This window comes from Herpailurus yagouaroundi, unplaced genomic scaffold, assembly GCF_014898765.1.
Source record: "Herpailurus yagouaroundi ecotype Mexico unplaced genomic scaffold, PumYag 142, whole genome shotgun sequence".
NCBI lineage: Eukaryota > Metazoa > Chordata > Mammalia > Carnivora > Felidae > Herpailurus > Herpailurus yagouaroundi.
This window is the reverse complement of record NW_024412397.1, coordinates 45,655,599-45,678,391: the sequence shown is the minus strand read 5'-3', so window position 1 is coordinate 45,678,391 and position 22,793 is coordinate 45,655,599. Positions and strand designations below refer to the sequence as shown.

Here is a 22,793-nt window from a genome sequence, read left to right as displayed (position 1 = left end):
GAGACACAGAATCGGAAACAGGCTCCAGGCTCCGAGCCGTCAGCCCAGAGCCCGACGCGGGGCTCGAACTCACGGAACGCGAGATCGTGACCTGGCTGAAGTCGGACGCTTAACCGACTGCGCCACCCAGGCGCCCCAGGAATGTTTTCTTTTAATCACATCTTTAATTTCTCTATAATAAAGTAAACCACCGGTGTAAAAGTCACTTATTTGAAGGTTTCATTTTTGCAAAGCCTCTTAACTTTTGGCCTTTTTTTTTTTTTTTAAAACATTTTGGAGCTGCAAGGAAATTTAGAGATAACTAAATTCCCCTTCTGATTTTCCATAGAAGAAAACTGAGGCTCACTGGAGGAAATGACTTGCCTTAAATTAGACAGAGGTTAGGTTTGGCCAGGTCCCCCAATTCCCAGTCTGGGGTTCTTTCTAATTCATTGCGGTCCTCCCTCTCTACATACAACTGCCAAAATAATCTTCCTGGAACATTGCTTTGAACTTGTCATTCTCTTATTCAGAAACTCCCAGTGCCTCTCTATGGACCGTGAAAGAAAGCACCAACTCCTAAACCCAGCAATAGTTCCCTCAACCTACCTTCCCTCTCCCCTAGATCCCACTCACACAGCAGCTCAACTGGACTACTGTCTGTGATCAGAGACCACCCTGTACTTTCTTTCTTTCTTTTTTTTTTTAAATGTTTTTATTTATTTCTGAGAGAGAGACAGACAGACAGAACACAAGCAGGGGAGAGGCAGAGAGACAGAGGGAGGCACAGAATCTGAAGCAGGCTCGAGGCTCTGAGCTGTCAGCACAGAGCCTGATGAGGGGCTCGACCTCACGAGCCGTGAGATCATGACCTGAGCCAAAGTCGGACGCTTAACCGACTGAGCCACCCAGGTGCCCCTTCCCTGTGCTTTCTTTTAAACACATCATTGCCTATACCATTTGCTCTTTTCCTTGAAAGATTTTCTTTTTATTCCCCCACTCTAGTAGGAACCCATTTCAAGCTTTAATATTCAGCTTGAATGCCACTCCTTTAATATTTTATTCCTGAGTTTCTCCACTTGTGGATGTGATTTCTCATTCCTTCAAATTATCATAAAAAGTTCTTTAATGTTATTGTGTTAAATTTATCATATTCTGAGTTTTAAAAATTTGCATTTTCTCTTCTAAATTATATGATCTTTGGTACAGAATCTTATTCATATGCCTATCTTCTACAGAGTTTGCATGTACAAAGGGGGGAGATAAATAAATATTTTAAAATAAAATTAAACATAATGGGAAAATATAAAAAATAAATTGGCACAAACAGAGCTAGAATAATATAAATTACACTTAAGAAAATTTAGCTTTATTTTCTCTGAGTTTGTGCCATTAATTATTCAGAAAAAAATGGATGGTTCACTTATTGAAAGAGCATCTTAAATTAAATTTTAGCTTGCAATTTTAGGGAATATGAAAAAGTTTTCAAATATTCCTATAAAAAATGAATGATAGACTGCTGTTACCTTTCATAGAATTATTTTAGTTTGGTTTGAATTATAGGTAAGAAAACAGACTAGACATCTACGATTGCTTCTTTCAGCTTCTCTAATTCCTGAGCCAACTGTAGATTTCACTCCGTGATGAAGGTTCTCAGCTTCTCATGAGGTCACTTGCATCAGCAAAATTGAAGGCTTGAATCCCTACAATAAATCTCTTATTGTGTTGTATATCACTCCTTATGGTCTTCTTGTTGATCATACTCTGACAGATACTAAATTTGGTACTGAGAAACGAAAACAGAACCTTAAGGATGGGTTTTCTAAATTGATTCTGGCTGACCTGAAATTGGTCTTCTTAATCAATTAGCTTTAAAAGCATTAATGACACTGTTTACCGTGATAAGAAGAACATTGGTAGTTCATCACATTAAGTGGTAAGCATTTAATTCAGTTTTCATCTGCAATAAAATGGTCATAGAAGGTATGGCTTTAGGTGATCAAGTATTTGCTACCATATTAGTGGGATTTTTTTCCTACCAATATGGAGTATAATAGTATTGGTTTGTTGCTTCTAAGCATGCCAGAGAGCTTGAGAAAAGAAAGTTATGAATGCAGCACTTTAAATTTTCAATACAAGATCTATATAAGGGACCTGAAAGTCTCTATGAATGCCCACCATCCTCCAAATCCTTATATTCTGTACATGCAGGGCTGAGATTTCTGAAATCAAACCCAAATTCTAATCTTGTAGGCAGTTGTGTTATAAAATAAAATGAATTTTCAATTTCACTGGATCTCTTAGGTCACATAAAGTATTGATAGGAAAACAGAGGCATTCTAAAATTTGGAATGGAAAAATATGGGCATATTCTCATAAAGTTGGGATCTTGAATCCGTAAGTTCTGCTGACATTGCTCTGTCAGTACATGCAGCCCTTATCTGAGAAAATATTTTTCAATTTGTAACTCTAGACATTTTGGGGAACATGGGTGGGAATGGATCATAGGGTGTTGGATCAGGGTGAGAGGAATATAAAGTTAGCCACAGCTGAGAAAGTTCAATGGCAGATGACTGACTGGAAGTAGTAATGAGATCACTGCTCCTTCCATAATGGGAGTGATCCTATGTAATCGATCTGTCATTAGGTGGCTGGCTGATGCTGCTGGGGACTGATATGGTGTCACATTAGCATCAAGAGTCAGTTGGGAGTGGAGTAGGATAGTGTTTTCTACTGTTCACAGTGTTTTCTACTGTTTGGTACTTGGTGGGTGTAGCTAGATCTGTGATGAAGGGATGTACATGTTTCTGAGACGATATATACCATATAACCTCCGTTTCTGCCACCATGGCCACTTTTTTCATAAGCCCATTAAGCCCTTTGTTTATAAGTCAGGCTAGCATCTCCTGCTGCCTCCATCAGATTTTCACCTTCCACGTATCTGATTTGTGACTCCTATAGACCATCTGCATCAAGGAAGTTGGAGACTTCCAGGTGGCAAGAGACTGCCACAGGTACACGTTGTCCTGGGTTACAGCTCACCCCAATATGTTCCAGATGGTCCTATTTTCACCCACTTCATGTGCAGCTATCTTTCCCAAATGTTTGCCCTATCTAGCACCACACACATAAATAACAGACATCCATAAACTCTAACAGTTTCCCACAATTGTATAAAGTGAAATCCCTATTTTAAAAATCCCTCTTTCTATTCCACTCTCAGCGGTTCTTTTTTTATGATCAAACTCTGACTGATAAAGTCCAGGGGATCTGTCCTAGGGAGCAAAAGTGAAAGATAAGAATAGTGAGGCAGAGAAGGAGAGAGAGCGAGCAGATTTAAGAATTCATCACCTAACTTACTCCCATTAAGGGTGATTAATAGCCTGGTACTGAGAGACTATCACAGCGTCTGAAAAAAACCCCAGCATCTCAAGAAAGAGAAGAATTTATCTGTCAGTTCCTGTTTTTCATTGGTCAGAAGTTCACCCAATGGGATGTTAAAGCTCCCATAAAGTGTTAACAGGGAAATCTTGGGGAAAGACACAAGAGACCACAAGTGCATTCATAAAGTAAGGTCCTGTCCGCTTGAGCCTATGTGAAGTTAGTTGGAGCCCATGCAAGGCTGGTTGTTTCCATGGCAGCTGAAATAGAAGGCAGGTAAGGCTGAGAAAATCTAAAGTTGTGTCTGTGAGGTTTCTGATACGTCCACCCCTTGAGCCACACAGACCCACTTCTGCCAGCATTATATCCTCCCACACTGTAATATGAGCCTCCACTTTTGTGAAAATAAAGTTACCCTCACTTTCTTCCCAAGTGGAAAGTTATAAGTTCAGTGGAGAACAGAGTTTCCTTCAAAACCAAAATTTCTAACAGACTAAAATAAGAATTTTCCCCTTTGCTGCAGCTTCCCTCAAGATTATAATAGATATTCACCACCTGCTACCTCCGTCACCCATTCGAAATTTCCTTGCCTTCAGCTGGCACTTGTGCTCATTTGGATTGCTTGTCTGGTGTTACGACCTAGATCATCATTCTTCAGGGATCTGAAACATTTAGCTGCTTTATGCTCATTGGACTGTGGTTGCTGCAACTGTTAATTTGCTATTCTCAGAATGAAAGCACCAAGAGACATTCAAGGACCCCATTGAGTTCTAGACTTCCTTCTCTCTGCCCTTATAGTATCTCTCTGCCCTTGTAGCACGTCTCGTTTCTTATGGAGATCAGAGTCAAAACCCCTTGCCAGTATAGTGCCTTTTTTCTTTGCCTTTTCCCCCAATGGCATGATGAGTTCAAAGTGTTCAGAAAGCTAATGGGAATTTATTGTTTTTCCTAGCTGAAAATTTCCCCCCCAGGAACCTGGAAATTGAAGCCAGCAGAGTCTAAATTTCCAGGGTTGAGAAGCACAAATTCTGCAGGTCATTCTCTGTGAGTAACGAAGAGAGGGAAGGGTCCTTCTTCCACTATTGTATTCAAGAGCCTCGTGTTCCTGTTATTGGGACACAGCACTGTCATTCAGTGTATATGGTATATCCTGAAGGTCAGTGCCTCAACCCTCAAGCTGGTGCTTTAGTTGAGTCTCTAACAGGCCATTCCATCTTCTGCTGATGATTTCTGGGCAAAACGATACATAGTCAGTCTGGTGGATTCCATGGTTGTGTACACATTGCCATATCTCACTTGCCATAAAATGAGTCCCTTGATTGGAAGCAATGTTTAGTGAGACACATGTTGCTAGATCAGTCTTTTTGAGTGTCCTGGATGGTGGTGTTGATGACGGTGCTAAAAGCAAACCAACATTTGGAACAGATGCAGAGTACAGTAGGACAAACTGCTGTTCCCTCCATAGTGGAAGAGGCCCGGCACAATCATCTGATGCCAAGTAGCTGTCTAGTCTCTGCTGCAAGCATACGGGGCATTCAGTAGTAGAAGTAGCTAGATCTGTTTTGGAAACGGGGAGTCATGCTGTCAGACTCATGCATTGCCTTCGTCCCTGCTATCATCAACCCTCTGCTAGTGGGCCCACTGTATCAGCACCGAGGAAGGAGGGCCAAGAGGCAAACTGACAGCCATCCTGCTCATGTGACTGTTGAGAACCTCCCCTGGGGTGGATAATCCTGAGACACAAAGATCTGCTTGCACTGTTTGTGCCTGTTCCCATAAGTCCCTCCATCTACATACCTCCTCCACAGATCTCATTTTCCTCAGTCTTTCAATCTCATTTGTTTATAGGCTTTTCTTTGAACAAAGCCAAGCCATTGGTTTCTACCCAGGGACCCTTGCATATCTACCTCTCAGGCTACTCCTTCATGTAAAGTGAATGGACAAGCGTATTTTCTTGCAGCTTTGCCATCTGTGAGAAATTCCCTTTACCACTGTCCTTTAGAACCACCCCTGAGGGGCTGGAATGGAGCCGTAGTATATTTTTGTCTAAAACCACATATCACACTAACCCATCTGTGATTCAGGCCTAGGTTATTTTCTCCTTCCTCAGTTGATCGGAGAGAACACACCTTCAGACCATAGGTGTGTGAGCTGATGAAGAGACATCCATGCAATAGAGGCAGGTGACATGGGAATATGGGCCTCTTATTCATCACCTATTTCTGTGATTTACTCATAGCTTCAAGAACTGCCAACCCTGATTCTAAATATAACACTTCTCTTGTATAATGGATTGCTACTGTTCACATCTGCCCTTATAAGTGTGTGGATCTGATAATACTCCATTCTTAACAGGAAGCTCCAGTTACAGAGGCACTTGGTGTCCCATGGACAAGTCGAGTTTCTGCTAGGTGCCAATAACTATTTTGCAAGTAGAGACTACTCATACTGCTGAAGGCATGTCTTTGCTTCAGAACCCAAGAGGTATGTGTTGCAGCTCTCCTGTTGGGACTTGTCAGTAATTCCACACAGCATCTTTATCTACCATAAAAACATTTGGTATCATCAGACATGCTCGGTCATATGGCCAAGGGGCAGATAAGCTGGTACCCCAGGCTGGGCTTGCTTCAGAGTCCTCTCTTGATCTGAGCCCCAGCTGAACTGGCAGTCTTCTGGGTGGCTCCCAACATGAGTGAAACAAGTATTCCCAACCACAGTATTGGCTACCTCCAAAATCCTAAGAGGGCCCCCAAGAATGAAGACTCTGTCATTTTCCATAATGTAGGGAGTGCCCCACCTCTTCCAGACTTCCATACCCTTAAAATCTTCGCTGATACAGCAGAATCCTAAATTTTCATGGGGTTTAACTCCCACTCTGTTGCACACCTGTATCTTCCTAGAACATCAGGGAACTTGTCATTTCCAGTTTTATAGGGCAAATTAACCTGATGTTATCACTTTAGTGAGTGAATGTAATAATTTGAGGGATGTCAAGATGGTCAAGGTCCCTATGGACCATATTGTAACAAAAGGCAACAGAATTAACATAGCCGTCGAGCAAGACAGTGAATATTCTATCTCTTCTGTATAAAGGTGATCTCTGTTTGTTCTTTTCTTTTGACTAAGAAGAATGCTTTCACTAGATCAAAATCCACAAGCTAGATGTCAGAAACTGTGTTATTTTGTTGCCATGAAGATATCAAGTATGACCAGCCATCACTTGGTTCAGATTACAGTAGCCCTTGAATAGAGATGTGATGAAGAGTATCACCCCTGCATCCTTTAAGTCTTTGAAGACTAATCGAAAACTACCATCAGGATGTGGTATTGCTTCTGATTTAGCCTCTTGGCCAGGGCTAGAAGCAGTTTCAGGGGATTCTGCTTGTCTTTCTCTGTCATCATGGCTCTTATTCCACAGCTACATGGACCAATGTGAGAATTATGCCATTTCTAAATATATCTTTTCAGATATATTTAGATATATATTCAGATATATTTAGATATATATTCAGATATATCTAATCCTTTTCAGAGGAAATAAACACAGCATTGGTTTGTGAATCCACTGGACTCACTAAAAAACAGACATTTATTGGAATTTTATTTACCATCAGGACCACATATGCTTCCACTCTAACTGGAGGATCACAATGGTGCTTTGCATCCAAAGGTGTCAATGTCAGTTCAGGCTCTGTATCTTACAGACCTAGAAAAGTTTGGGTATTGCCTCAATGCACAGTTACTCTAACGTATGATGGCAAGTCCTTTTCGAAAGATTGATGAATATCTACCATATATTCTTGCAGTAGTTTTGCAAGGTCCTTCCTCAAGGAAATATGATCTTCTTTTCAACCAAGGGGCTCTGTCTATAAACCAACATAGGTCTAGAAAATATGTGAGCGTCTATGGAGGCTATATTCACCATGTGTTCTTTTGCTCTCAAATTTTTTGATTATGGGGCATCTAGGTGGCTCAGCCAGTTAAATGTGTCTGACTCTTCATTTTGGCTCAGGTTATGATGTCTCAGTTCATGAGATTGAGCCCCACATGGGACTCTGTGCTGATAGCAGGTAGTCTGCTTGGCATTCTCTCTCTCCTTCTCTCTTTCCCTCTCTCTCTGACCCTCCCCCACTCATTCTCTCTCTCTCTCTCTCTCTCTCTCTCTCTCTCTCTCTGTCAAAATAAGTAAATAGACTAAAAAAATAAAGTACACTTAAAACATTTGGGGGGAGGGCACTTGGGTGGTTCAACCAGTTGAGCGTCCAAATTTGGCTCAGGTCATGATCTCATGGTTCGTGGGTTCTGAGCCAACAGCTCAGAGCCTAGCGCCTGCTTCAGATTCTGCGTCTGCCTCTCTCTCTCTGCCTCTCCCCCACTTGCTCTCTGTCTCTATCAAAAATTAATAAACATTAAAAAAATAATTTTTTTTGATTACACAAATTGAGCAACTTCAGGGTCAGCTGATCAGATATTTCACCTCTTGATACAAATGATCTATTAACCATTGCCACAGACACTGCAGATCAAGCCTCCTGACAACTACTGCAGCCTTCTTCCCCATCATGTAATCATATCTACCTAGTCTCAGAAAGCCAAGTACACACCTGGCTTCTATCATTCTGAAACCCCACTTTTGGTCAACACAGTGGTCACCTTTTAATTCTCCCCAGTCTTTTCTGTTATAGAACAGACTTCTGCCTTCTGGATGCAGTCCTTAAGAATTTAGTCATAAAGTAACTTCTGTGTAATCCTTTTCAGTCTAGCATTTGCCAATGTCTTATGATGGAGAAAGACCAAAACCCAGAGCTTTGTCCATTCAGTTGGTCAGCATGAGTTTGCTGAGTGTTGACTATATACTTGGTGATGAATAAAAAGTTAGAAATGTGACAGAGACTTACCTGGACACAAAGAATCTTCTCATTTTCCAGTGGGAACATGTACTTTGGAAAAGTAACTGCAAATCGCTGAACCTGGCTTGGGGGTCAGGAAAGTCTTTTCTGAAGACTGATGAGATATTAGATTGGTCCCTAGTGTGCAGGAACAGGGAGCTGCCTTCAGAGAGACTTCAAGGCAGGAAAAGAGTGCCCTATCTGAGAAGATCAAAGTTCAGCCTGGTCAGGGAGTACAGCTAATGGAAAAAAAGGGGCTGACGATGAATGAAATAACAGCTTTTTAGTGTATTTATTTGTTTCTATATTGTAGTAATGGAGCCCACTGTTTTAAACCATTATCTTATTAAAAAGAATCAACATTTGAAAGCTTGAAATTCAATTAGATGTGCATTTATTGAGCAAGACCTGGTTTCACCCTCAGGTAACTTTGAATCTAACAGAAAAGTTACGACATATTTTCACATTGTTCTAAGTCAGAATGTGCCTTAAGGGAAAGGCACAGTGCCGTGTGAACATAGGGGTAGGTGTATGGGATTCACTCTTGCATTCATTTCTTCAAGAGATATTTACCAAGTACCTTGTCTGGGGTTACAAAGATGAACAAGATGAATTCAGTTTATCGGAGAAGCCAGACACATACATAAATCATCAGAATCCTATGTGTGCAAAGATAGAGATATGCACAGGCTCTAGTGAGATAATGAAAATAATTCATTGGATACTTTTGAAAACTTTACACATTTCCCCATTTATTTCTCTCAGTAACTTTATGAGGTAGGTATTGCTGTCCTCATTTCTGAGATGAGAAAACCAGCACTCAGAGAAGTTAAATAAACTGGAGAGGTCCCAAAGTTTGAAAGTTGAAGATATGGAATTCAAATCCATATCAGGATTTTCCAGGCTCTTAACCACCACAGCATACTGCTTCCTAGTAACACATAGGTTCACAGAGGTGAAGAATGCCTTCTTGAGCTGAGTGTAGCAATTAAGAGATATGGGTGGGGTGATGGGGGTAGGTGGGTGCTCAAAAGATGGGGCAAAGTGAATAAAGGCCCAGGAGGCAGGAAACTACCCAATGTCAGGGGACCATGGCCATTCTAGGTTGTTGCAGTCGTATGGGGCATGGTGTAGAAGGGAACAAAATGGGAAGACAGTTAAAAATTGTTGCAGTGTTGCAGAGAGAGGGTGAGGAGGGTTTGAACTAGGATAGTAGCAGAATGGATGGAGGGAGAGGAGAAGCTTGAGTAAAATGTAGGTGGTGAAGTTAGTGAGCTTTCCTCTGGCTGTGGGGAGTCAGCCCTGGGGGAAGTCTGATTTGGCTCCTTGGTTCCTGATGTGGGAGACAGAGTAGATGGATGGTGATGCCATTAAATAAACAGAAATCAGGCTTTGGGTTAGACAATTAGTTCAACTTTAGTCATGTTGAGTTGGAAGTGCCAATGGATTATCCAGGCGAAGAACTCCATCAGGAAGTTGCAAATATGGGGCAAAGTCCACAATAGACATACAAGCTGGAGAAAGAGATTTTGTACCATCAGCCTATGGATAAAGTTAAGGCAAGAAGAGTGGAAGTGTGTCCCAGGAAGAGTGGGTGAAGCAAGCTGAGTGAGGGATGGTTATGGGAAGGGAGGAGAGGAGTGGGGTGGGCGAGGAGTAGGTTGGAGGGGTCATGTGAGGAGATGGTTAGAGGGTAGAGGAGAAGGTGCCTGGGTGGCTCAGTCAGTTGAGCGTCTGACTCTTGATTTCAGCTCAGGTCATGATCCCAGGGTTGTGGGATCTAGTGCTGCATGGGGATCCATGCTGAGTGTGGAGCCTGCTCGGGATTCTCTCCCTCTCTCTCTCCCTCTCTCTCTCCCTCTCTGCCCTTCCATTGCTCATGCTTTCTCTTTCTCTAAAAAAAATAATATAAAATAAAGAGGGAGAAAAGAAATAGGCACTTCAGGCAGTGTGAAATACAATAAAATAGGGGGAAATAAGTATGTTTTTAGAGAATGTAATAAAGTTTGGGGCAGGGGCTGGATAATAATGGGTGTTATGTAGTTAATTGATGATATTGGGTAAGGGTTATATTATTGTGACCGTTGAATCCAGGAAATGAGAAGCTGGGAGCAGAATGATGTTGTAGGAAGTTTATTTTCAAAGAGCATAGAGTGGATCAAAGGGAGGAATTATATGTATAATGGAATACTATTCAGCCTTAGAACGGAAGAAAATTCTGACACTGCAACACAAATGAGCTCTGAGGACACAATGCTAAATGAAATAATCCAGTCACAGAAGGATAAATGCTATATGATTCCACTTATATGAGGTGCCTAGCATTGTCAGATTCATAGAGACAGAAAGAATAGCGCTTTGCAGGGGCTGGAGGAGTTACTATGTAATGGGTTTGGAGTTTCAGTTTTGCAGGATGAAAAGAGTCCTGGATATGGATGGTGGTGATGACCGTGTAACTACATGAATATCCTTAATGCCACCTAAAAATGGTTAAGATGGTACATTTTTATGTTATGTATCTTTTACCACAATTGTAAACTTAAAAAGGAAAAAAAAGGAAGAAAAAAGGGGAGAGTGATGAGGAGCAGGGCTTCTTTTTGGAGGCTATTTCTTAGCCCAGATGAGTGCTAATGCAGCTAGAATTGGGTAGGTTATCAGTGGAGCCATTAGTGCAACTGTATGAAAGGGCTGTGTTCGTTCGTACATCAGAGATGGTCAAATGTTGGCAATGTCATATGGTTCAACCTAACAACAGAAAGGCAAAGGGAGACACGTTCTTTAATGAAGCCCAAGAAAATGTACATTCTTACCATTTAAGTTAAATTGCAAAATATTTCCTGGGGCACTTGCTTTCAAACTAATAACCCAAATAGCAAATATTTTCCACTTTCAATCATCTTAGGTCAATTGGAAAAGAGCTTTTTTATTTTTTATTGGAAAACTCATACTGTCTTCACTTCATTCAGTGTGAAGTCGAGTTGCCAAAATTGCCTTCAGTCCACATTTGTCTTTTGGGTTTCAAAGAGGAAAGTTTCCATTTCTCCATTTCATCCTGAAAGCTTTCACAAAGTTTGGGCAGGGACTAGTGCTGTTCCCATAACTCACTTCATCATTTCAGCTCTACTTGTTGTTGGCGGACCTCAGATGCCAAGTTTCTGTTTCAGTGCGGCTCAAAATCCCACAGAGGACTTCAGTACCAATACCCGCTGACCTTCTCTGAGCCAAGAGCCATTAACTTTTTAACAAAGTAATAGAACGAAGGGAGCAGGCTTTATTAGTACCTATAATCCACCAGGATTAAAAAAAAATCACACACACACACATAAGCAGTGCTGAAACCATGTTGTATATAAGACTCATCCCAGGGAGATTGTTAAAAGAGAACATTCTCAAGTGGTTTTCGCAGAGATTCTAATTCAGCGCATATTGGGTGGCGTACAGGAATCTGTTTTTTACAAAAATGTGGATAACTCTGATACGTGGTGGTGGCCTATGCACTATTTTTTGAGCACTTGATAGACTAAATCAGGGTTTATTTTTGCCTAATGATAATTACAGTCAAACTAATATTGTCATCTTGAAGTTGGTAATTATACTAGCGTTTGGAGTACATTTCAGTTCATAATATTTTTGAAGAACATTTTTCTAAACTTCAGGATTGGTTAAGGAAATTAATGGATAAAATGAAGTACTACATAGTTTGCCACAGGTTTTCTGCTCTTTAGGGACAAGAGTCATGGTTATCTCTTTCCATGGCTAGGCTTCTGTTTTCTCTAGCTCTCCAAGTGTTGAAGCAGAAGAAGGAGGAGGTTAGAGCCCTAAGAAGCAAAGACAGTTGAATGTCACTGGGATGGCAAAAGTCACCCAGGATAATAGCAGGAATGGGGTGGAGAGGCATGTTATGACCTGATGGGGAAATCCTCAGGGAAAGCTGGGAAATAGGTAATTTTCAGAGGAAGGGTGGGTACACCTTTAAAAGAGAAGGAGTTTTTGAAGAAAAGTTATGGAATAGCAGTCTGGATGCATTGGTGGGAACCAGTTTTTGTCCTAGACCCTGAGGTTCCAAGGGCATGGGAGAATGATTCATCTCCGCTGAAGGGGATGGGAAGGAATGTTGTTGCCAGGGGGACCCAGTGACTAAGAAAAAAAAAGATGCCAAAGGAAGGTACTGGATTTCCCCCAACATCTTTTTTTTGTTAGTCAAAAGAGATTTTCTCATACAATGAAATATTGTTTGGCGATCCCACTGGGTATACGACCAAAGGCCAAGCAGCATTTTGAATGAGGATAAGGGAACCTGGATTGCATGACACAAATATGGTCAAAGAAAATGTTCAGGAATTGCTTTTCCTTTGGAAGTGTGCTAGACTCAAGAACACACACTTCAAAGCAGGGATGAAAAGGTGAGGCACTTAGGGGCCAGCCAGGTAGGGTAAGTGGGTGATGATGCCTAGATGGAGAGCATGAACAACAAGAGCTCTCTGGCTTCTCTAAGGGGGCTGACCTTGACAATGCCCAACTGTCTTCAGGTGAGCACAAATGGTGCTGCGTAACAGAAATTCCTTATTACTGATGAAAGCTTTCCAATTTTAAAATGCTAATTCAGATATTAAGTAAAATGCGTCGTAGGCCAAACCAAACATATCTGTGGCCAGATCTGGCCCATAGGCTGCCGTGTGTGGTCTCCGCTTTGGAGCCAGAGAGACCTTGGCAGGAAGCTGGCTCGGCTTCGAGCCATTAAACCTCTCTGACCCTCGGTTTTCTCCCTCACAAAGCGATGGGTGGAATAATACCTAACTTTTACGTTTTTTGGGGGAAGGATTAGACATATTCTTCACGTCATTAAATGAATATCAGGTAGGTTTCCAGTGTCTGCTCCCTGCTCTGTAAATGGCTTTCCTATTGATCAGAATCATGCGTTTTTTCAACATTTCCTCCCCCAATCTAATAAACATATATGTCAACTTGGAAGTGTAAAATGTTTCTGTGTCTACAGCTATACTTTAGGTTAAGGTGTGATAGTCAGTATAGTGCCTTTAGATAACTTCCCCAATCGCCTTGCTTTAGGACCTTCTCTTTAGACCCACTGATCATATAGATGTCTGAAAGTCAAAGGCAATAATAAAACATATTATACAAGAGGAGAAGCTATAGAGGAACCGTTAAACTATATATCAAAAATATATCAATAACTCTTTCTTTCCATGCTTTGTTAGAAACAGTGCAAAGTGAATTAAACAGACACAATTCCTTTCCTCTTGGAAGACCTAGAACATACTCCAATGACAGCAGAGATTTTTTATTCATATGAAGAGGGCTATAGCAAATGAATAAATGAAGCAGAAAAAAAAAAGAGGAAGGAATGCCTGCATTTATTGGTAAAAGAAGTATCAGATGCATGTCCCATCAGGGGAAAATCATTTTGCCTTTTTCTGTTGATCAGAGAGCTCATGAAGAGATGAGATTGTCAAACTGAATAATCTAAAGAGATTCCTTGGTGACTTAACATGAAGCGAATGTCTAGATATGAGAGAGGTGAGTATTTCAAAATAGAGTGAAGAGTTGAACAGAGGAGAAGGAAGAAATGATTGTCCTAAATGGACTTGAATATGCCTGGAAGGATAGGAGTGTGGTAGACAAGATGTGTGGGACTAGGCAGTTCTGAGAAGTAAAATGGTGTGAGGCAATGCCCTTTTGCTGAACTCTCTAGACTTGGCCTTCCTCATGGAGGGTATCCCAAAGGTCTAGGAAAAGTCTTCCCTCTGGTATCTGAGCACTTGTTTATCTTGAATTTTTCATGGTGTTTTCAGTTAGTTTGAGTCAACCTGCTCCTCTGTTCTTTTCTATAATCTTCCTGAGCCTGTTTAGGGTTATCTGACAACTAAACTAGCCCTGGGGACGGGTGCTCAGTAAAAAAGAGACCATATACAATTGCTTACTTTCTAGCAGTATTTAAGGAGCTTTCTCTTGGGCTGACCTGGTGAGCCACTGCCATCTTCAAGTGCCGATTTGGGGTAAGTTGGCCAGACTCTCTCCCAGTTTGGACCATATTCTCCTTGACCTTGCCCACTCCTGTAGCGGTCTGGACTTTCTTGTCAAAATGATATTTTGTTTTTGTTATGCTAAACTTGGTCCAGGGACTTTTTTGCTCTTACATTGTGCTCCACGATCAACTGGGAATTTTAAAAAAGGGGTTAGGAAGAAAGCTTAACTTCTTACAAAGTCTTTGAATCTGTCAACTCAGCAGGAAGAAATGGATAAGCTGATCTGAAATGGGATAACCAGCTAAACACATACACGTATATATATCTATATTTGTATCAAAAAAGTTTCAAGATGACAATATATTTCTTGCCTTTAGTTGTCCTTAAACTAAGAAGAGAGTTTGGTACTGGTATTTGCTGTTTGGATTCATCCTGGCTCCTGACCTAATTTCCAGCTGTGACTTTTCAGGCAAATTACTCAACCACTCTTCTCTCTCTCTATATATATATTTAGTGTGTGTTTGTATGGGGTGGGCTTACATAGCATCTTAGATTGACTATGGAGATTAAATAAATGCATGTAAAGCACTTAAGTAGTAAAGGAATAAATGTTTGATTATGACTATGATAATGAATATTATTATAATGCTTATGATTGAGTTAGCCTTGGTCTGAGGTCCTCAGGTATTGAGCTATGGGCTTATGGACAACTATCCTTCAAATTTCAGAGCACGCTGGGGATGTTAGCCATGGGCAGAGTTTCTGCTTTGCCATATTCCATGAAAGCCTAGAGGCTAAGGAGGCCCCAAGAGTCCAAGTGATGACTGATAGTACAGAGATGTTTATGGTAGTCTCAGCCTACGAATTCCAAGTTCTACTAATTCCGCAGGTGATCTTTTCAAAGAGAACTCATATTGAAAATTTCCTGCATCTGCTCACATAGTCTTTTCAGCAAAACCCTGTATATTTTAGGAGATAATACTTTTTTGAAGAATAATTATTCATAAGTAAAGCGAGTAAGTTTTTTTCCTCTTCCTGATTACAAATGGTATCCAAGTGGCTTTTGAATTGCTAGATAATATTTTATAGACTGCAAAGTTAGAGAATTTAGCAAGTAGCCACACATTTCCATTGGGTATTTCCAAACACATGTGAGAAAATCGGAAAGTTGGGTGCCCGTATATGGATTTCCATTGAAATTTATGGCAGTTCCTGGGCATAATCACATCAACACATATCCATAGATAGTTTACCATGTTAACTAACTGTGGTTTTGGATTTAATTGCCAACTTTTACTCTAATAGTAATTCCAGACAGGAATAACAGAGTGAAGGGACCTGCCCAGGTTGTTACCACTGCATATAAAACAAGTAAGATCCTTAGGGTTTAATTAGAGGACTCATAATTATACCCGAAGCATGCTAGTGTTAAAATATGAACACTGGACATCTGGAAGATGAGTCTGGATTTGGTCACTTGCCTTTAGGAATCTAAATCCATGAAACTGTGAGCGTCCAAAGAAGCAGTGATGCTCACACCTGGGGCTTGTGCACAGGCAGAAACGACAAAGGTGAATGTGAGTTGGTCTGCAAAGCATAATGATTCAGAAAAGATAAATAGAAAATTATTCAAAATCACACGGAATCCAAAATGATGACTGGCTTCTTCAGCCCTACCATGAACAGAAGTGATTTAAAAGGAAGAGTAGGCACCTGAAAAATATGTTCTTCCTTCATAAAACCTTATGGAACACATGGCCTCTGGGACTCACGTCACACAGGATTCCTGCTGGTATCAGTCTTTTAGGAAAAGAATGACTGAAAGACCAACCTCTGGTTACACAGGCTCAGTGGAAAGGGTCTGAGAAGGAGGATGTATGGCGAAAGGCATAGAATAGCTTTGATAGAGAGTATCGTGTATCATTTTCTCAGCTCTCTTCTCTCCCACCAGTGCCAAAGAGTTACGTGTCTGTTTGTACATATACATATATATGCATACACATCAAACACATGTTTATGCGTGCATATATGTGCATATATATGTATATATATACATATGTATTCCATTCTCTCAAGTGCGTTAGAAATGTTAAAAAGAGAGAGTTAAGGCACTTTTTTTCCAAATTTTTTCTTCCAAAGTTATGAAAAGAAGGGTTTTTTGTTTGTTCCTGATAAGATTTTAGGAATACCGTTGAGAAAACTGCTCCTATATTTTATAGCAGATTCCATCTAAAATTAGTTTTGGTGTGTGTGTGGTTTAGGAATAAAATTTCAGGCTTCTTGGCATAGTTTCCATTCTGTCTCTTTCTCCATAAAAAGATAATTTCATTGTCTCCAAGTTACAAGGAATCCACTCTCCATGGTACAGCAAAATTTAAATTATACAACTGGGATTACTCTAGAGTAAAACTCCTTAAAAACAGAGAGCACAGCTTAAGTGTATGGTCTAGAGGCAAGAGTAAATGGAGTGGAATGTAGCAAAAGGTTGGGTTAGAAGGCTTAATACTTAGGATCTGGCAGGCTGTTGCAGGTACCTACTCCTTGGGAGACACCGATGGACAAGGCAGGCGTGTGTCGAGTGAAGCAATTCATGAATACTCAGCCATGAAATGAAAAATCCAAATGAAACAAGGACCACGGTAACTATCTTGGTCTATTAATATTTAAATATTAATACCTACTTTTCTTTGCGAGACGTTACTGAATATTTATTGACGAGAAAAAAAATGAGAGTTTGGGAAGAAGAACATGTTTGAGAACTGCATTTAAACAGAGTTTCAATGACATGTGGTCTTCTTAACTCAAATAGTCAACCAATTAAAATAAGTTCCCATCCAAACGTGTCTTCAAATTTAGGGTCCGCTGGAAAAAATTTCCAAAATGCATTACAACTTTCGATAGGGGTGACACATGGTCCTGTTTTCCCAAAACTTGGATTTAATATTTGAATGCAATGGTATTTGACTGTGTTAGGATAGAATATTTGAACTTAAAAAGAAAACTCCTGAATTTGTTTATGCATAAGCCTATTAAAAATGTTTCTAGGGGCTCTTGTTTTGTTTATTCTTTAGAATATAACCTATCTTTGAAGTGGTATAGGCGTTTTTAAAAAGTCATTCCTAAGCTAAGTAATTAGACTGGAAACAAAAGTTATTCTTAGAGTACATTCCACATATAAAGCTATGCACATGATGCTTTGATTCAAATAATACTCTTATAAAACTTTGTTATTGTTTGAGACCCATATTCAGAGTGGCAACTTTTGTTTTTGATGATTATTCCATCCTGAAACAATTTCCCCCCTGCCCAATTAAACCAGAAATTAGAAGCACATTTATATCTGATGAGACTTAAACTTCGCAACTGCCTGCTTCAGAAGCGAGGACCTTTAGTGGTTATGTTCATTTTGTCTCTGCACAGAGGGCTCAGAAGAAAACAGAATCAATTCCCCTAACTTTTTCTGGAAGAGGAAGGTTGCTTTTGTTGCTTTGATCTTAGCATGTTGTGCATTTTTTATTGGCTGTTGAATATAAAAAGCCATAGCCTCATCTGGTTTTTCTGCTATATTCTCATATTGTAAATCACATAATGCCTTCCAATCTAAACTTAAATGCCTAGGTCCAAAATATTATTTCAAAATGGATTTATCATTGCAGTTGATAGAAAGATTTCCAGGGTGTAAGAAAACTCTCCAAGGTTCGAGTAATATGTCACAGACTGCTAAAAATATATCCATGCACTTTAGACAACAAATTCCAGGATGTAGACATATACTCATGCTATTTTAGATCCCTTTTTCTATCATTGCAAGAGGCTGTTGAAGCTAATGTAGCAGCTGGCTAGGTTATTGCTTCTATAATATAATCCATAATGCAAAAGCAGCTATTTTCCAAACATTCTAGAGCAACTCAACTTGTTTACATGTCTCTGTAAGGTAATTTTCCTATAACTTTGTGCCAATTGGTGTCATACTATTTGGTAAAAATCTTCATTAAATCAAGACAACTACACTTGGTTAAATTCTCTCTCATACAGAGAACTGCAGGAAAATTACAGTTAGCTGATTTGAGGCCATCATCATGAAGTAACTACAGGGTTTTAGAAGATTAATGCAAACTACAAAAATGGAGTTGTATAATTAAACATCAAATAGTCCAAGTCATAAAAGTCATAGATTAATTGTCTCTCAGTTCGAGTCAGATCCTTTAAATATTGTCTCACGACCTGAGCATTGGTTCTTTCATCAGAAGAGTGCCTATCCTTAAAGTTTGGAAATTTCAGCTCTTTTGGAGCACCAATCAGCTGCAAAAAGTAATTGGCATCTTCTTCCAAAGTTTCGAATTTCCCTACAAAATCATAGTTGATTAAACACGGATAGCAGAGTTTGCTGACCTTTTCCCAGTGAATGTCCATTCCTACTGGACGGTGGGAATCCAGCAAATAGTGGACGAACTCTTTGAATTTGACCCCAGATCCATTATTTAATGCTTCTTCACAGGCATTTGGCCGATATTTCTTTATAATTGCCTTCCCAAATACCGGATGGTAATAGCTATTGGGGTGTTCAAATTTGTCCCTAAATGCTGACACTAATCTTTCCATGGGATCACGAACAAAAACAGCTTTGGTGTAGGTATTCAAACGAGTATATATCCCTTTTAAGTCAAAGCTATCTAGTTTTTTCAAATGCTTCCCGTAGTGAACAGCATCATGGGAGATGTTGTACGCAGAGGAAGCCAACCCACTTAGCACCATCAGAATTCTCTTCCAGTTGGAGCAGCCAGCCTTGGGTACTTCACAATATAAGATTTTGTGTTTATCTTCCACATAGATCCTGGATACCATATGAAAAAGATGTGATTGAGGACGACTCACCCCGCCATATTTTTTGCAAGACTCCTGAAGGAAAGACCTGCGTTTCTCTTGGGCCACATCCGTTTCCTTCCATTTGTTGTCTTTGATTAAACTTTTATTTAAAGGGTGTATGTCCAATGGCCACTTCATTTCACTGAACTTCTTGAAAACAGTCCTAGTTCCTTGATGTTTTGCAATCAGCTTAATTGTTGGTGGCCCTGTGGTCTTCCCCAAAACTCGATCCTCTCCTTGTGAGTGGCTGGTCTTTGTGAAGACCCTCATTGGCCTCTCAGAGTCGAGCAGAAGATTTTCCTTTTTTCCCTTGGGATCCTCAGTGATGTGGAACTTGAGGTTCTGTTAAAATAGAGAAGGAGAAATGTTGAAAGCGCATTCACAAACGTGAGTATGCAAGGATCTGAACATATTTGTTTTACAATACTATTGAGGAGAGCACATTTCATATAAGCTGCCGGAACAATTTAGCAAACCATGCTGAATACACATTTTGTAGTAAGTTTCTTCAGAGAAAATCTAACAATGAAAAATGGTATCCAAGCATCATTTTGAGCCAAAGTTCCACATTTTATATTACACATATTTGGTTACTTACATGTTACCATTTATTTAGTGTTAATGTGCTGCATTATATTAATAGATTTTCTCAAGCTAAATTATCTTGAGTATTATTTGGCTAAACCTACTAGTATTGATTTGAGTATGATCATAGTAAGTTGGTTATTGTTTTCTGTACTATCTTTGTTAACTATGGTTATCAATTATACAACCTTACAAGGTACACACACACACACACACACACACACACACACACACTGGCCACAAGATGGAAAGGAGGGTGTCCTGAATTTTCATTTTAGCTTTGTCTGTAACACATTAGAATGTACTTCATCATCCTGTAGGTCAATGATTCTTGAGCTATTCAGGAATGTGTTACCTTCAAGCATTAATTAATTAGTGCATCTGAATGCAGATACAAAATGTAGCTGCTTTTGGGGTATTCTGTGATGCAAGGAAGAGTTTAAAGTCACAAATTATAACTTAAAATTGCAGCAAGGCAAATTATAAAATCCTCATGACCATTTCAGTTTTTCAAGCACTTGCAAAAGGAGACATTTTTTCCCTTGGAAAATGTTTTATTTCAGAATATTCATTTATCGTAATAATTTAGTAATTATAACCATACAATTTCATTCGTGTATGAAAACTTTGTCTTTTTCAAAAGTCTAATTGATGTCCTGCTACATAAAATTGTACGAAAAGTAGAACAAGAATTTAGTTCTCATGTCAGTGGAATGAATCAGCCTACCAACCATCTACTGTTCATCTGACTACGTCTTCCTACAGCTCTTGCAATGACTGCAGAAGGGAATACATGGAAGACAGGACTTACAAGATGGAATCCTCTCCTAGAGATAAAATTGTAAGGACTTTGGCTTTTACTGTGGGTAAACTAGGGGGACTTTGAAGGGCTTTCAGCAGGGAAGTAACATGATCTCACTTACACTTGAAAAGGATGGTTGAGGAGAAGACTGGCCTGGAAATATACATACAGAATCGTCAGCATGTTATTGGAAAAACCAATCAACAAATGGTGTGCTGTGGGAATAATAAATGGGGCCACCAGGCTAGTGTTGGAAGAAGTGGTGGGAGAAGTTCCCTAGAGGAGGATATCTATCTATCTATCTATCTATCTGACATCCATCCATCCATCCATCCATCCACTGTATCCCCAGTGTCTAGAATGGCCTGGAGCCTATAGTAATTGCTCTCACATATTTATTGAGTGAACAAATGAATAAATGGAATGAAATCTTCCAAGTTGATTAGTAATATTCTAGCAAATTGAGCAAAAGAGCAGAGAAATAGTTTGCACTGTGGATGGAAGCCACCTCAAAGCATCATGGTCCTTCTACTAGCTAGGCTTTAAGTGGTGTGGGGGTGGGAATTGCTTCTTTCTAGTGCAAGAAGATTGTGTGAGTAACCCCTGATCACCATACACCAACTTGGGTAGCCCCATAAAACAGCTGCCCAAATCTTCCATAGCATTGAGCCAACTGTTTGGTGTTTCAAGTCTAAAACCATTTGTCTTCTGTCATACTGGAGACTGCCAGGATGACTTCAAAGCCCTGAATCCATCTTTACTCTGATCAATTACCTGTAGTCCATTAAATTTTCACAGATGATCTGAAATTTGACTTGAGCTTTGGAAGATCATGGGGTTATTGGTTGACTGCATGGGAAGTACTTAGTACAGGCCTGAAATAAAATTGCCAATATATTTTTGCAGCTACTTTTTCTACTATTACAACTGTAAATAATAATTGCTATTATTAATATTTTATAGTGTAGTAACAATGTTTTATCCCATTGACCTAGTGAATTTCAAGGTTCCCCAGTTGTCCATTATTATCCAGACTATAATTTGTGTGTCTCTAGATGTACCTTAATTAGTTCTCTCCCTGCCCCATTGACAAGAACAAAAACAAAATCAGCTTTCCACTGTGCCCTCTGGACCTTCTGTTTGTGGTCATCAAATTCCCCTTTAAACTCTGGAGACTTCTGGAATGTTTGTTTCCCAGGACTTTCTCTACATGGAACCTGGCTGGCCCCCAAGATTCTGCTGCCCTTGCACTTTCTCAAGTAGACAAAACTTTATTTCCTTGAACCACTTGTCCCTCCAGCCAGAAGTCAGGGCACTATTTCCCTGCAATTCACTGCTGCTTCCAGGACATGTCCCTTGGCAAAAGCTTCTGCTTCTGTCAAGCACACGTGTCCTACTGAGCCTCCCTTCTCCCTCCTCATGCTGTCGTCTGCCTGTACCCTTGTCCTTTGTTTCATGCACTGAAGACTTTAGCTTCTAGCTCAGACTTTGCTTCTCATACCCCTTCTTGTCATTGTGTGTGGTGACTCTGACACCCAATAAACTCTCAGTTCCTTGACCACCTCGCCTTTAATAGAGGTGTTATTCATTTCTCATAGACCGTGTCATCACCAGTGCCTGTGCCACCTCCATCATCTCTCTGACCACCATCCTTTAACCTTCCAGCTCATTGCAACTTCCATTTTTTCAGTTCTTTGACCACTTCTCACCATGTTATTCAAGCTCTTAGTAGCCAGAATGCCTGGTTCTTCCATTTGCTCTTAGAAAGTCACTTCTGCAGGGAGGTTTTCCTGTCCGCCTTGTATAAATTATGTTCTCTTCTGAGAATCTCTCCCATGTAAGGTTCCCAAATAAGAACTCTGCTTACTTTCCTCATTGCATTTATTGCAATGCGGAGTGATTTTATTTACTTACTTCTGTGTTGTCTCCCCCCCACCCCCCGCCCCACTCCCATGTCTTGCACTAGAACATGACCACAGAGGTCTTATTTTTTTTGTTCTCTTTTGGATCTCTGGTATGCAACATGTTGCCTGGCACATAGAAAACAGTCAACCAATAATTGTTGATTAAGTGCAATTTTTAAAGACCACAGGTGGATTGTTTATTTCAAGATACAGCACAAAATGAATCTGTGTATCTATTAACAGGATTTACTTACACAATTGTACTACATTTCACCAGCCTTCATGCCATATTTAATGAAATAAAAAAAATAAATTCACAAAACTGTCTACAATGGTGTTCTTTCCCGTGTCACCTTATGGTTTTTTTTTTAAGCTCCTCCTAAACATTCATAGTGGTTATACC

General features: G+C 40.0%; 1 protein-coding gene and 2 long non-coding RNA genes across 7 annotated transcripts in view; 2 read left to right on the top strand and 1 right to left on the bottom strand.

Annotated features, from left to right (window-relative positions):
* Positions 1–841: 841 nt before the first annotated feature.
* LOC121033060 (uncharacterized) lies at positions 842–19,214 on the top strand. Of its 2 annotated transcripts, none has more exons than XR_005791677.1 (4): positions 842–891; positions 13,693–13,784; positions 14,199–14,263; positions 19,065–19,214. It is a non-coding gene; the product is annotated as an uncharacterized LOC121033060 (long non-coding RNA). The 2 variants fall into 2 exon arrangements; XR_005791676.1 differs by lacking the exon at positions 842–891 and adding an exon at positions 2,771–5,844.
* Positions 16,915–22,793, bottom strand: part of CHST9 (carbohydrate sulfotransferase 9) — a 205,575-nt gene continuing 199,696 nt past the window's right edge. For all 4 annotated transcript variants that reach the window (XM_040479174.1, XM_040479176.1, XM_040479175.1 and 1 more), the window contains one exon: positions 16,915–19,441. In XM_040479174.1, the coding sequence (XP_040335108.1) occupies positions 18,350–19,441 (1,092 nt within the window). In that variant the 3' untranslated portion in view covers positions 16,915–18,349. The remainder of the gene's footprint in view (positions 19,442–22,793) is intronic.
* On the top strand, positions 19,376–22,699 carry LOC121033062 (uncharacterized). Its single transcript, XR_005791679.1, has 2 exons — positions 19,376–19,486; positions 20,450–22,699. It is a non-coding gene; the product is annotated as an uncharacterized LOC121033062 (long non-coding RNA).